The 13,355-nt window shown below is 41.1% G+C and overlaps 1 protein-coding gene across 1 annotated transcript in view; it reads left to right on the top strand.

The window, feature by feature from the left end:
* LOC120225539 (cytochrome P450 3A12-like) overlaps positions 1-13,355 on the top strand; it is a 35,877-nt gene that overhangs the window by 9,418 nt on the left and 13,104 nt on the right. Inside the window, exons 4-6 of the mRNA XM_039223729.1 lie at positions 7,349-7,476; positions 8,731-8,797; positions 12,504-12,664. Coding sequence (XP_039079660.1) covers positions 7,349-7,476; positions 8,731-8,797; positions 12,504-12,664 — 356 coding nt within the window. The remainder of the gene's footprint in view (positions 1-7,348; positions 7,477-8,730; positions 8,798-12,503; positions 12,665-13,355) is intronic.

The raw sequence follows: 13,355 nt of genomic DNA on the forward strand, positions 1-13,355 counted from the left end.
CTATGTCTTTTGATTGGAGCATTCAGCCCATTTACTTTCAGTGTTATTACTGAAATATATGGGTTTAGAGTCATTGTGTCGTTTGTGGTATTTTTCTTGTGGTGGTGTATATAGTATCTTGCATTCCTTGCAATATTTCCCTCAGAGAGTCCCCCTCAGGATTTCTTGTAGGGATGGTTTAGTGGTGACAAATTCTTTCAATTTTTGTTTATTTGAAAAGACTTTTTATCTCTCCTTCTTATGTAAATGACAGGGTTGCTGGACAGAGGATTCTTGGCTGCATATTTTTTTCTGTTCATCACATTGAAGATATCCTGCCATTCTTTTCTGGCCTGCCAAGTTTAAGTAGATAGGTCTTTCACCACTCTGATAGGTTTCCCTTTGTATGTTAAGGCCCTTTTATCCCTAGCTGCTTTCAGAATTCTCTCACTATTCTTATATTTTGCCATTTTCACTATGATATGTCATGCAGAAGATCAATTCAAGTTATGTCTGAGGGGAGGTCTCTGTGCCTTTTGAATTTCAACATGTACTTCCCTCTGCAGGTTGGGGAAGTTCTCTGCTATAATTTGTTCCAGGACTCCTTCAGCACCTTTCCTTCTCTCTTCCTCTTCTGGGATTCCTATGATATGGATATTGTTCTGTTTGATTGTATCGCTGAGCTCTCAAACTCTTCTTTCATGTTCCTGGTTCTCTTTATCTCTCTTTTTCTCAGCTTCGTCTTTTCCTGTAATTGTGTCTTCTAAGTCACTTATTCTTCTTTCTGCCTCTTCAGTCCGTGCATTGGACACCTCCAGTTTATTATGTATCTCATTTATAGCATTTTTAAATTCATCATAACTATTTTTGAGCTCCATAGTGTTTGTAGCCATAGTTTCTCTGATGTCTTCCATGCTTTTTTGAAGCCCAGCGATTAATTTTATGACTATTGTTCTCTATTCTTGTTCAGTTATGTTGCTTATATCTGTTTTGAGCAGTTCTTTAGCTGTCATTTCTTCCTGGAATTTCTTTGGAGGAGAGTTCTACGTTTCATCATTTTGGTTAGCTTTCTATCTCTTGTTAATTTTAAAAGATTGTTGTACACTCTGCCCCTGCGAGTTCTGCTGTATTCAAGAAGGCACTTTGACTGTTCAGGGCATGTCTGTTCAGGAAGTGTTTTTTGAATCATGTCTCTTGGTTTCTCTTGTTGAGAGTTTGGTTATTTTGATTCCCTACTCATAGTAGTATCTGGGACTCTCCACCATGTGTACTTTGGCTTGTTTCTTGAGGTAACCCTGGAAACAGAAAACAGACAACCACAGAGGGAACAAAGGTACACAAAGGCACAGAGAAAACCAATAAACATGCAAACCCAGGCTCAGGTAACAACAACAACAACAACAACAACAAAACAGCTCTCTGGAGGGGATGGGTGTGGTTTGTTATAGGCAGGTATCCCTCTACTGTGTCCCACTGGCTGCTCCTTGAGGGCCCCGCCTTGGTGGTTGTGGGGAAAAAAATGGCATCGCCCCAGTCCCTTCTCAACCAAGCATTGGAAATCACTCCCTTGGGTTCGATCTCCCTTTTTGAGGACATAGCCAAGGTGGGCTGAGTTCTATGTCCCACGCCCCGCCTCGTTTCCAGGTCCCAGTCTCCGGGCTTTGTTTACACCGCCCAAAACAGTACAGCAGGTCGCTGCTTCCCTGCTGATGGGGGTTGAGTAGGGGGTGAGGGAACTGTCACAGCCTCAGATCCGCTGGGTTCAAGCAGCAATACAACCTGGGATCCGAGGCCTCTGAAGCCTCCACGCTCCCACTTGCGGGGAAATTAGTAGCTTCAGGCTAGCTGCCTCTTGCGCCGCCACCGCTGTTGCTTGCCTGCTCAAAGTGACCTTCCAGAAAGTCTTTGATTCTTTGATCTTCAGTCCTGCTCCAGCCACACCCCAAAAGCTGGCTTGTCTAGGCAGGGCAGAAGCTTGAGGAATCTCTGGTCTCTGGAGAGCGATCTTCTCTGAGCCTACAGGTGTGAAATAAACCTCCTCCTTTCCAAGATGTCTGAGGGCCGCTTGATTCTTCCGCCGGTGATTGAGACCAAGTTCACCCGGCCTGCTGTCTACTCCGCACCCACGATGCCGGTCCGAGGTCTAACTTTCCTAGAGGAGCCAAGGAAAGGGAAGCGATGAGGAAAGGGAGAAGGAAGAGGAGGACTTTTCAAATTAAAAACAAACTAGACCCCCCTGTCCCTTCTCAAAACAAGTGCTGCAAATCACTCCTTTGGGTCCTATCTCCCTGTGATGAGGTCATAGCCAAGGTAAGCTATGTTCTATGCCCCATACCCTGCCTCTTTTCCAGGTCCCAGTCCAAGCGCTTTATTGATACTGCCCGAAACACAGTCCCGCAGGTCTCTGCTTCCTTGCTGGCAGGGGTCAAGGGGGTGGGGGGAGTGGTGCAGCCTCAGATCCTCCAGGGTGTAGTGGTGATACAACCTGGGATCTGTCCCCTCAGCGCTGCTGGCGGTCAAGCCCAGGGAACTCAGCCTCCGCCTGCAGCCTCCGCGTTGTCTGGGGTCACACCCAGGGAATGCAGCCTCAGGCCCGCAGCTTTGGGGATGGTGCTGGGAGCGCAGCAGAGCAGTTTTTCCTAGCACCCTCTGGGACCGGGGGCACTTAGTTCAAATTCAGCACCCCAGCTAGAACTAAACACACTCTTTTTTCAAGCCGAGGTTTTTTTTTTTCCTCTTCTCAAGGGACAGTTCTATGAGCAGTTTCAGCTTCTCTTTCTTTTCCCTTCAACTAACCGCGGCTGCAAGCCAGACTCCTTCTCCTCCTTCCGTGTCTTCAGTCGGCCCGCTTTTATCTTCCGCAGTTCGCACTCACGCACTTATGAGGTTGCCTTCCCAGTGTACTGTCTCTTTCTCTTCTCAAATTCCTGTGGCTCAGTGTCCTATGACTTCAGGCCTTCTCTGTTTGAGAGATGGGTGCAAGCTAAATGCATAGAGCTCCCTACTTCTCCACCATCTTGCCTCCCCCTCAAGCATCCCTTATTAATAAAGGCCTTCGAGAAAGTCAGGATAGAAGGAATTTACTTAAACATCATAAAAGCCATCTATGGGAAGCCCTCAGCTAACATCATCATCAATGGGGAAAAACTCAGAGCTTACCCCCTGAAAACAGGAACATGACAGGGATGTCCACTCTCACCACTGTTGTTTAACATAGTGCTGGAAGTCCTAACATATCAGCAATCAGACCACAAGGGAAAGAAAAGGCATCAGAATTGCCAAAGAAGAAGTCAAACTTCCATTTTCGCAGATGACATGATACTCTACATAGAACATCCGACAGACTCCACCAGAAGTCTACTAGAACTGATCCATAATTCAGCAAAGTTGCAGGAAAGAGAATCAACGTACAGAAATTGGTTGCATTTTTATACACCAATAATGAAGCAACAGAAAGAGAATCAAGAAACTGATCCCATTCACAACTGCACAAAAAACCATAAAATACCTAGGAATAAACCTAACCAAAGATATAGGAGATCTATATGAAAACTATAGAAAACTTATGGAGGAAATTAAAGAAGACACAAAGAAATGGAAAAACATTCCATGCTCATGGGTCGGAAGAATAAATATGGTTAAAATGTCATGACTACCCAAAGCAATCTACACATTTAATACAATCCCAATCAACATTGCACCAGCATTCTTCTCAAAACTAGAACAAACTATCCTAAAATTTGTATGGAACCACAAAAGACCCCGAATAACCAAAGTGATACTGAAGAAGAAATCAAAATGGGAGGCATCACCATCCCAGACTTTAGCCTTTACTACAAAGCTGTCATCATCAAGATAGTATGGTATAGGCCCCAAAACAGACACATAGACCAATGGAATAGAATACAGAACCCAGAATTGGACTCACAAATGTATGGCCAACTAATCTTTGCGAAAGCAGGAAAGGGTATCCAATGGGAAAAAAAAAGACAGCCTCTTTTACAGATAGTGCTGGGAGAACTGGACAGCAACATGCGGAAGAGTGAACCAAGATCATTTTGTCACACCATACACATAAAAAACTCAAAATGGATAAAGGACCCGAATGTGAGACAGGAAACCATCAAAACCCTAGAAGAGAAAGCAGCAATTTCTTACTTGACACATCCCCAAAAGTAAAGGAATCAAGAGGAAAAATGAACTATTGGGACCTCATCAAGATTAAAAGTTTTGCATGGCAAGGGAAACAATCCATAAAACTAATAGGCAACTGACGGAATGGGAAAAGATAGTTGCAAATGACATATCAGATAAAGGGCTAGTATCCAAAATCTATAAGGAACTCACCAAACTCCACACCCGAAAAACAAATAATCCAGTGAAGAAATGGGCAGAAGGCATGAACAGACACTTCCCCAAAGGGGACATCCAGATGTGCAACAGACACATAAGTGATGCTCAGCGTCCCTCATCATCAGGGCAATACAAATCAAAACCACACTGAGATATCACCTCATGCTGGTCAGAGTGGCTAAAATGAGCAAATCAGGAGACTCTAGTTGCTGGCGAGGATGTGGAGAAATGGGCACCCTCCTACACTCTTGGTGGCAATGTAAACTGGTGCAACCCCTCTGGAAAACAGTATGAAGGTTCCTCAAAAAATTAACAATAGAACTCCCCTATGGCCCAGCAATAGCACTGCTAGGAATTTACCCAAGGGATACAGGAGTGCTGATGCATAGGGGCACATGTACCCCAATGTTCATAGCAGCACTCTCAACAATAGCCAAAACATGGAAAGAGCCTAAGTGTCCATCAATGGACGAATGGATCAAGAAGATGTAGTTTATCTATACAATGGAATACTCCATAGCAATTTTGAGAAAAAATGAAATCTGGCCATGTGTAGCAACATGGATGGATCTTGCGGGTGTTATGCTCAGGGAAATAAGTTAGTCAGAGAAGGACAGGTACCATATGTTTGCACATATAGGAGGATTAAGAGGAACTTAACGGCGGACCATGGAGGAAAAGAAGCGGAAAAATCATTGGGGAGATGGAGAGAGGCAAACCATGAGAGACTCTTGAATGCTGAGAACAAACTGAGGACCGATAGGTGTGGAGGGGACTTGTGGGGATGAGCACTGGGTGTTATATGGAAACCAACTTGACAATAAACAATTTGTAGAAAGAAAGAAAGAAAGAAAGAAAGAACGAAAGAAAGAAAGAACGAAAGAAACCAACTTGACAATAAGCTAGTTAAAAATACATACATACATACATACATACATACATACATACATACATAAGAAGACACAAAAGAGACATCCTTATTTTGTTTAATCTTAGGGGAAATTGTCCTATCTATATCTGTTAAGTGTGATGTTAACTATGAGTTTTTCATAGGTGCTCTTTGTCAGGTTGAGGATATTCCTTTTCTATTTCTAGTTTGTTGTAGAGTGTTTTTATTGCTACGTGGTATTGTATTTTTGTCAAAATATTTTTCTGCATGTATTGAGATGACCGTGTAGCTTTAAAAAATGTTTTGTGGGGCACCTACGTGGCTCAGTCAGTTAAGTGTCTGATTGTGGCTCAGGTCATGATCTTACAGTTGGGAAGTTTGAGCCCGGCATCGGGCTCTGTACAGACAGCTCAGAGCCTGGAGCCTGCTTTAGATTCTTTGTCTCCTTCTTTCTCTGTCCCTCCCCTGTTTGTGCGCTTTCTCTCTCTCTCTCTGTCTCTCAAAGTGAATAAACATTAACAAATTTTAACGTTTTGTTGTTATACTGTATTATATAACCTTGCATAACCTCTTGATTGTGGTGTATCCTTCTTTTGGTACGTTGCTGGGTTCAGTTTGCTAGTATTTCGGTGAGGATTTGTGCATCCATGTCATATGCTGGTTTGTAGTTTTCTTGCTTTGTGATATCTTTCTCTGGTTTTAGTGTCAGGGTAATATTGGCCTCATAGAATGAGTTTGGAAGTGTTTCTACCTCTTCTGTGTTTTGGAAGAATTTGTGCAAAGTTGGTGTTGATTCTACTTTAGATATTTGCAAGAACTCACCTGAGAAACCACCTGGAGCTGAGATTCTTTTTTGTGGGTAGTTTCTTCACTACTAGCTCAATCTTTTTATTTGTCTTTCAGATTGCCTATTTTTTATGTCACTCTAGTTTGTGTTTTCTAGGAATTTTTTCATTTCATCAAAGTCATCTATTTTATTGGCATACAATTGTTCATGGTATTCCTTTATAGTCCTTTTTATTTTTGTAATTTCTGCAGTAATCTCCCCTCTCATTTATGATGATAGTCATTTGAATCTTCTCTCCTTTTTGTGTGGCCTGTCTAGCTAAATGTCTTTGAAAGAATGGGCTTTGGTTTCATTGATTTTTTTTTTATTCTCAATTTCATAAGTTTCTGCTCTTGTCTCTATGAGGTGCATTCTTCTACTGCTTTGGGTTTAGTTTGCTCTTGTTTTGGGGGCATGTTTATGTTAGAAAGCTGGATCACTGATTTGAGATCTTCGTTCTTTTTTAATTTTTATTTATTTTTTAAATAGTTTATTGTCAAGTTGATTTCTTTTTTTTTTTTTGTTTTTGTTTTTGTTTTTTTTTTTTACAAATAGTTTATTGTCAAATTAGTTTCTACATAACACTCAGTGCTCATCCCCAAAGTGCCCTCCTTCATGTCCATCACCCCTTTTCCCCTCTCTCCCACCTCCATCAGCCTTAAGTTTGTTCTCAGCATTCAAGAGTCTCTCATGGTTTTTTGTTTTTTGTTTTTTTATCTTCCTGATCACTGCTATTACTACATCACATGAGTTTTGGTATGTCATGTCTTTATTTTTGTAATATCCAAGTAATTCGTTACTGCCCATTTGATTTCTTCTTTGACCCACTGGCTATATAGTAGTGTAATGTTTAAGTTCCACACTTCTGTGGGTTTACCAATGTGATTTACATTCTAATTTTCTAATTTTATACCATCATGGTTGAAGGGCACACTACGTATTATTTGCAACATGACAATACTTGCTTAAACAGTATGATTAATTAAAGTAGCATATTATAGTTTGGTTTATCCAAAGACACTCCAGTCCAAAAATAAAAATCTAACAGATCCAAGAATGTCATCCTGTTCCTCTAGTTACCCAAAGATGTGGAAGGGGACGCTGATCTCACTGCTGTAGTAGTGGCTTCTATGTGTGACTTACCCTGGCTCACCCATTGACTTGAGGTCATAGAGGGAATGACTTCTGTATTCAATGACCTCTGGAGTCTTTTACTTATCTGATTGGAAGAACAAATTATCATTGTTCCAGGTAAAATTTTGCATTTTAACTGCGTTTTCCATTGCTCTTTTTCCTTACAGTACTCTTCCCATTCCTTACCCCAGTTTTTGAAATATTAAATATCTGGCTGTTTCCAAAAAGGGTTACTGATTTTTTTACAGAATCTGTAAAAAGGATGAAGGAAAGTCGCCTCAAAGATAAACAAAAGGTAAATCCAGTGGTGGTTACATGTGGATGTTCACTTTTGGTCTTTTATTGAGTTGTGTACATCTCACGTGTGTACCTCTATGTATCTTTTTATGGTAGGTAGAGAACTGTAGGGTTTAGAGCAGGAGAGTTCTAACATTTTAGAGAGAATGAAAAAAGTGGAGGTTAAGGAAGGAGATAAGAAAATGAATCGGAGAAAGAATGTTTAAAATTTAATAATAAACATGGCAACTAGTATATCACTGTAAAAAATTTGGTGAGAGAGATACTACCACTTCCCTTCAACAGTTTGTCAAAGGGAAAAATTACTGTGTAAAATCATTTTCCTGGTAGTACAATTTCCCAAATCTTATACTGGCAAAGAATCCCTTCAATGTCAAGCCTCTTGTTTTATACATTCTCCAGTGACGGATACCATCAGCCACCTACCTGGTGGAGTATAGTCTATGTTAAACTTGAGCTTGCCATTGTCTGGAGTGGGCAGGTCCTCTCTGGGCACTGAAGCTATAAGCAGGCTAAGCCAGCTCTGCCTTCATGAGGCCTGCTCACACAAGGATGTGTGTACAATAGAAAGACAGGGCTGGGTATCCCAGAATGTCACTGAAGATTGTGTAGAGTTTTGGGAGGGTGGGGCATTGGAAGATGCTGACAGAGTAGCTCCCCATGGACTCTGCAAATGTCAGGGGATTGATCTATGTGGCCACTCATTAAAATTAAGGCTAGGTTAAAGAGGACTGGCATCAGAGATTTTCTCTTGGGCAAGTAGGAATGACAGGAGAGGGAGCAGACAACTCTTTGCCCAGGAATCTGTGTTCAAAATCCAGAGAAGCTGAAGATCAGAGGGAGCAAGAACCAAGAAGCAGTGGGACACGATGGCCGCATTCCTGTCAGGGAAACATCCTACTCTCCTGGATTTGTAACTGAAAGTTTTTTGGTTTTGTTTTTTTTCTTGAGAGAGAAAGTGCAAGTGGGGAAGGGGTGACAGGAAAGGAAGAGAGTAGGCTCCACACTCTTGGTGGGGGAGCCCGAGGACCCTAAGATTATGACCTGAGTGAAATCAAGAGTCAGACCTTTAACTGACTGAGCCACCCAGGTAGCTCAATGTTTTTGTTCACTGATGACTCAGACAACATAGGTCAGGCTTCTGGAAGTAAAGAGGCCATATAATCAGGAAAGAAGTTAAATGCTGCACCCTGGATTTATTTCTGACTTCCCAAGTAACATTTTGTCATTGAACTTCTCTTTCTGCTTCCAGCACCGAGTGGATTTGCTTCAGCTGATGATTAACTCCCAGAATTCCAAAGAAATGGACACCCATAATGGTAAGCAAGGAGAGCTTCAGAGGGCCAGTGGTGGGCGGCTCAGAGGCAGGGGTGATTCTGAGATGTTTAGGAAGGCTTTTTAACAGATTGAATTCCTGCAAATCAGATAATGACATATTCAGATACAAATGGTAGCAGAAGAACTTTCCAGAAGTATGCACCACAATTTTGTTCAAAGCTTAAAAGGTAACCATAGACAAGAAAGTGAGTTCTCTGCTTCCAATGTCAATCCTCTATCTTAATCAAGACCCACTAGATTTGAACCTCAACCTGGAAATTCACAACTAGGCTTTATCACATCAGGGGACACATAGCCTCAGTGTTGGTGACCTTAACTTGGAACACTTGGTTAAGGTTGTGTTCAACCTTAAGCTTAATGTACTGTAAAATTTTATTTTTATTTTTGTAATTAATAAGTAGCTTGTTCAGGATGTCATTATGACTGTGTAAATACTGTGACTCTCTTCAAATTTCCCATACTACTTTTTTTTTTTTTTTTTTTTTTAAGGTGGTAGAGATTTATTCCCATGCCTTTTTCTAAGGGTTTTTTAGTTTTAGGTGTTTTTGTTTTTGTTTTTGTTTTTGTTTTTTTACAAGTAGTTTATTGTCAAATTTGTTTCCACATAACACCCAGTGCTCATCCCCATAAGTGCCCTCCTCCATGCCCATCCCTCCTCCCCCTCACATCCATCAGTCCTCAGTTTTTGTCAGCATTCAAGAGTCTCTCATNCCTCAGTTTTTGTCAGCATTCAAGAGTCTCTCATGGTTTGCCTCTCTCCCTTTCCCCCACCATTTCCCCCCTTCTTCTCCCCCTTGTTCCTCAGTAAACCATGGAATACTACATGGCAATGAGAAACAACGAAATCTGGCCATGTGTAGCAACATGGATGGACCTTGAGGGTCCATCCCATCAGATTTGTCTTCTGGAGGCCTTTTCAAGTGGTCTCCTGTATTCTTCTGTTTTCTTTCTTTCTTTCTTTTTTTTAGGTTTTCAAAAGACTTATTTTTATAGCAGTTTTAGGTTCACTGCAAAATTGAGTGAAAGGCACAGAGATTTCCCCTGCTCCACCTATAGACAGTATCCCCCATTATCAAAATCCCTTACCATGTGGTACATTTGTTACAATCAGTGTCCCTACAGTTACAGATTATTTCCACCCAAAATCCATAGTTTACAATAGAGTCCACTCTTGATGTTGTGAATTCTATGGGTTTTGAAATGCATATAATGATGTCTATACACCATTACGGTACACAGAGTATTCTGTATCCCTTTCCCATGTCATTTTATGAGCATTTTGATGTGAGATATTCCAGGTTCTTTCTGTTTCCCCTGATGAAGCCTTGGAATTAGCCATTACTTCAAGAAGCCCTGTTTCCTTTTAGTGAGAACAGTATTTAGAAACCAAGATCTGGGATCTAGGAATGCTCCTTTACAATAGGTTTCTTTGCTTCTATTTCCTCCCAGCGGACCAAGATAAGAACATCAAATGTATTTACACAGGAGTGATAAACATAATCATTTCCATATCTATCCATAACCAGTAATGTAGTTACAGTTTCTGTGACTGAAAGAAAAAATAGCCTTGATGTAATTTGTTTCTATGACAGAGATATTCCCATTATGGTTAATTTCAGGCTATCTATGGTTTCACAACCATCTCATAAAACTCTTGAATATTTAAGAGTTGATTCTAGAGAATAAGGATGGGCTTATGCCATCAGACCACTGAAATACATCTATACCCATATATACGTCATCTTCTATCTGTCCATCTCTTTCATTCTACCACTTTCTGTGATGAAAAAAATATTCTATATATCCCTAGTTCAATACAGAACCACTAAACACATGTGGTTAGTTGAGCCTTTGACATGTGACTACTGTCACTGAAGAACTAAATCTTACCTTTAATTTAATTACTTAAAATTTAAATATAATAGGCACATCTGGCAAGTGGTTACCATACTGGGTAGCAGAACTATAAAATTCAATTATCAGGGCAATCAAGGGAAAGAATCTGATATTTGAATTTATGCATAGCAGTATCATAGAAAGTATGCCTGGGAAATCAGAACTCTGTAGCCCTTTCTTACATTCATTTTTGTATTATTTCATGTCTTTGGCAGATACCCTGTTAATTTCAGTGCTCTAAATATCTAAATGTCCTAATACAGTTCTGATCAAATAGATTAGAGCCTAACCATGCTTAGTTTCTGCCAGGAGATATCCAAAGGGAGGCCAACTTGTATTCAGAGTAGGACCATTCACTATGGAAGGTGACATGCAGGTCATGATTGAATAAGCATTGCTAATTCTACTCACTGGATTCTGTTTGTCTATATTTCATGCTGCCCAATGCCCTTCTATTGATGATTGTCTCTCTTACTTTTTAAATTTTTATTTATTTTTGAGAGGGAGACAGAGACAGAGTGTGGTGGCGGGGGGGCGGGGGGGAGGGGACAGGCAGAGAGAAAGGGAAACACAGAATCCGAAGCAGGCTCCAGGCTCTGAGCTACCAGCACAGAGCCAAACACAGGGCTTGAACTTGCGATCTGTGAGATCCTGACCTGAGCCGAAGTCAGACGCTTAACAAACTGAGCCACCCCAGCGCCCTTCTCTTACTGTTTTATTTATTTTTTTAATATTTTTATTTATTTCTAGGAGAGAGAGAGAGACAGCGTGAGCAGGGGAGGGTCAGAGAGAGAGGGAGACACAGACTCTGAAATAGGCTCCAGGCTCTGAGCTGACTGTCAGCACAGAGCCCGACGCGGGGGTCGAACCCACGAACCGCGAGATCATGACCTGAGCAAAAGTTGGACGCTTAACCGACTAAGCCACCCAGGAGCCTCAATTCCTTACTGTTTTAATGTGGTTGATTAGACTAGCATCAGACACCACTCTTCTAGCTTTTGGTCTGTGTTGTAGTTTTTGTATACATCTGAGATCATCCTTTGGAAGAGTTGTGCCCCAGGTCTTCTGTTAGCTGAGACCTCTGGAAGGTATAATCTGTGTTTCTCAAGATAGGTTGTGCACACAAATCCTCCCATCTCATGAAATCCAGATTTTTATTTGATAGTTCTAGGCTAAGGTTTGAGATTCTGCTTTTCTAATAAGATACAGTAGATCTTGTGGTACATGAGCCACACTTTGAGTACCAAGAGTTTATCTGTAGCCCAATATTGTACTCTTAAGTTCATGCAATGTTCCCACATAAGCTCCCTTATGTTTAGGTGAAAGATCATTTAATTTTCCTGACAATTAAACCTTAGCATTGTAAACTCTCTCTCAAAACAAAGGTGTATTTTAGGTAGAAGACTGTAGATTTTTTCCTGGAGAAGAATGCTACTTATTGGTAAATACGTTAAGACATTACGAGAACACACTAAGAACATAGTGTGTGTTGGACAGAAATGCCATTTATGAATGAAATTACCCACATCTGTTGGTGGGGAGGGAGGCATAAGCAGGAACAGATTGCCAAGAATAGTATAGACCTTGAAAATTACCAGATCAAGACAACTTTTGCCTCTTTATGGCTCTGTAAGATAAGCATCAGAGTGCAAACCACTCCCAGTTTGATTCCTAGTCTCTTTTATAATTTTTCCCTTGAGAGATTTGGGCATTTCAAATAGATTCCTCATCATCTAAACTGATGTTTTACATTCACCAGTTTTGGCTAAAATGTCTTTCCTCTTCTTTTAGCTCTGTCTGATCAGGAACTAGTGGCTCAATCTCTTATCTTTATTTTTGCTGGCTATGAGCCGACTAGCACTTCTCTCTCCTTCCTTGTGTATGAATTGGCCACTCACCCTGATGTCCAGCAGAAACTGCAGGAGGAAATTGATGTGACTTTTCCCAACAAGGTGAGTGGGTCAGACTTGTAGAGGGAGTTGAGATAAGCTCAGTTATGCTACAGTAACAAATTAGGACTAAAATCAAGTGAGTTTTCATAAAAAAGCTTTATTTCTTTTTTACCTTAAAAGGTTTATTGTCAAGTTCGTTTCTATATAACACCCAGTGCTCATCCCAACAAGTGCCCTCCTCCATGTCCACCAACCCCCTTCACCTCTCTCTCACCCCTTTCAGCCATCAGTTTGTTCTCAGCACTCATGAGTCTCTCATGGTTTGCCTCTCCCCATCTCTCAAACTATTTTCCAATTTCTTCTCCCCCATGATTCTCCGATAAGTTCCTCCTAATCCTCCTGACTTATTTCGCTCAGCATAACACCCTCAAGTTCCAACCATGTTGCTACACATGGCCAGATTTCATTCTTTTTGTTTGTTTTATTTTATTTTATTTTTATTTATTTATTTTTTTACAAATAGTTTTTTGTCAAGTAGGTTTCCATATAACACCCAATGCTCACCCCCACAAGTTCCCTCTTCCATGCCCATCTCCCCCCTACCCCCCCCCCACCCATCAGTCTTCAGTTTGTTATCGGTATGAAAAACTCTCAAGAGTCTTTCATGGTTTGCCTCTCTCCCTCTCCCCCACTATTTCCCCCCTTCTTCTCCCCCTTGGTCCTCCGTTAAGTTACTCCTAATCCTCCTATA

This window comes from Hyaena hyaena, unplaced genomic scaffold, assembly GCF_003009895.1.
Source record: "Hyaena hyaena isolate Hyena2069 unplaced genomic scaffold, ASM300989v1 scaffold_1438, whole genome shotgun sequence".
Lineage (NCBI taxonomy): Eukaryota > Metazoa > Chordata > Mammalia > Carnivora > Hyaenidae > Hyaena > Hyaena hyaena.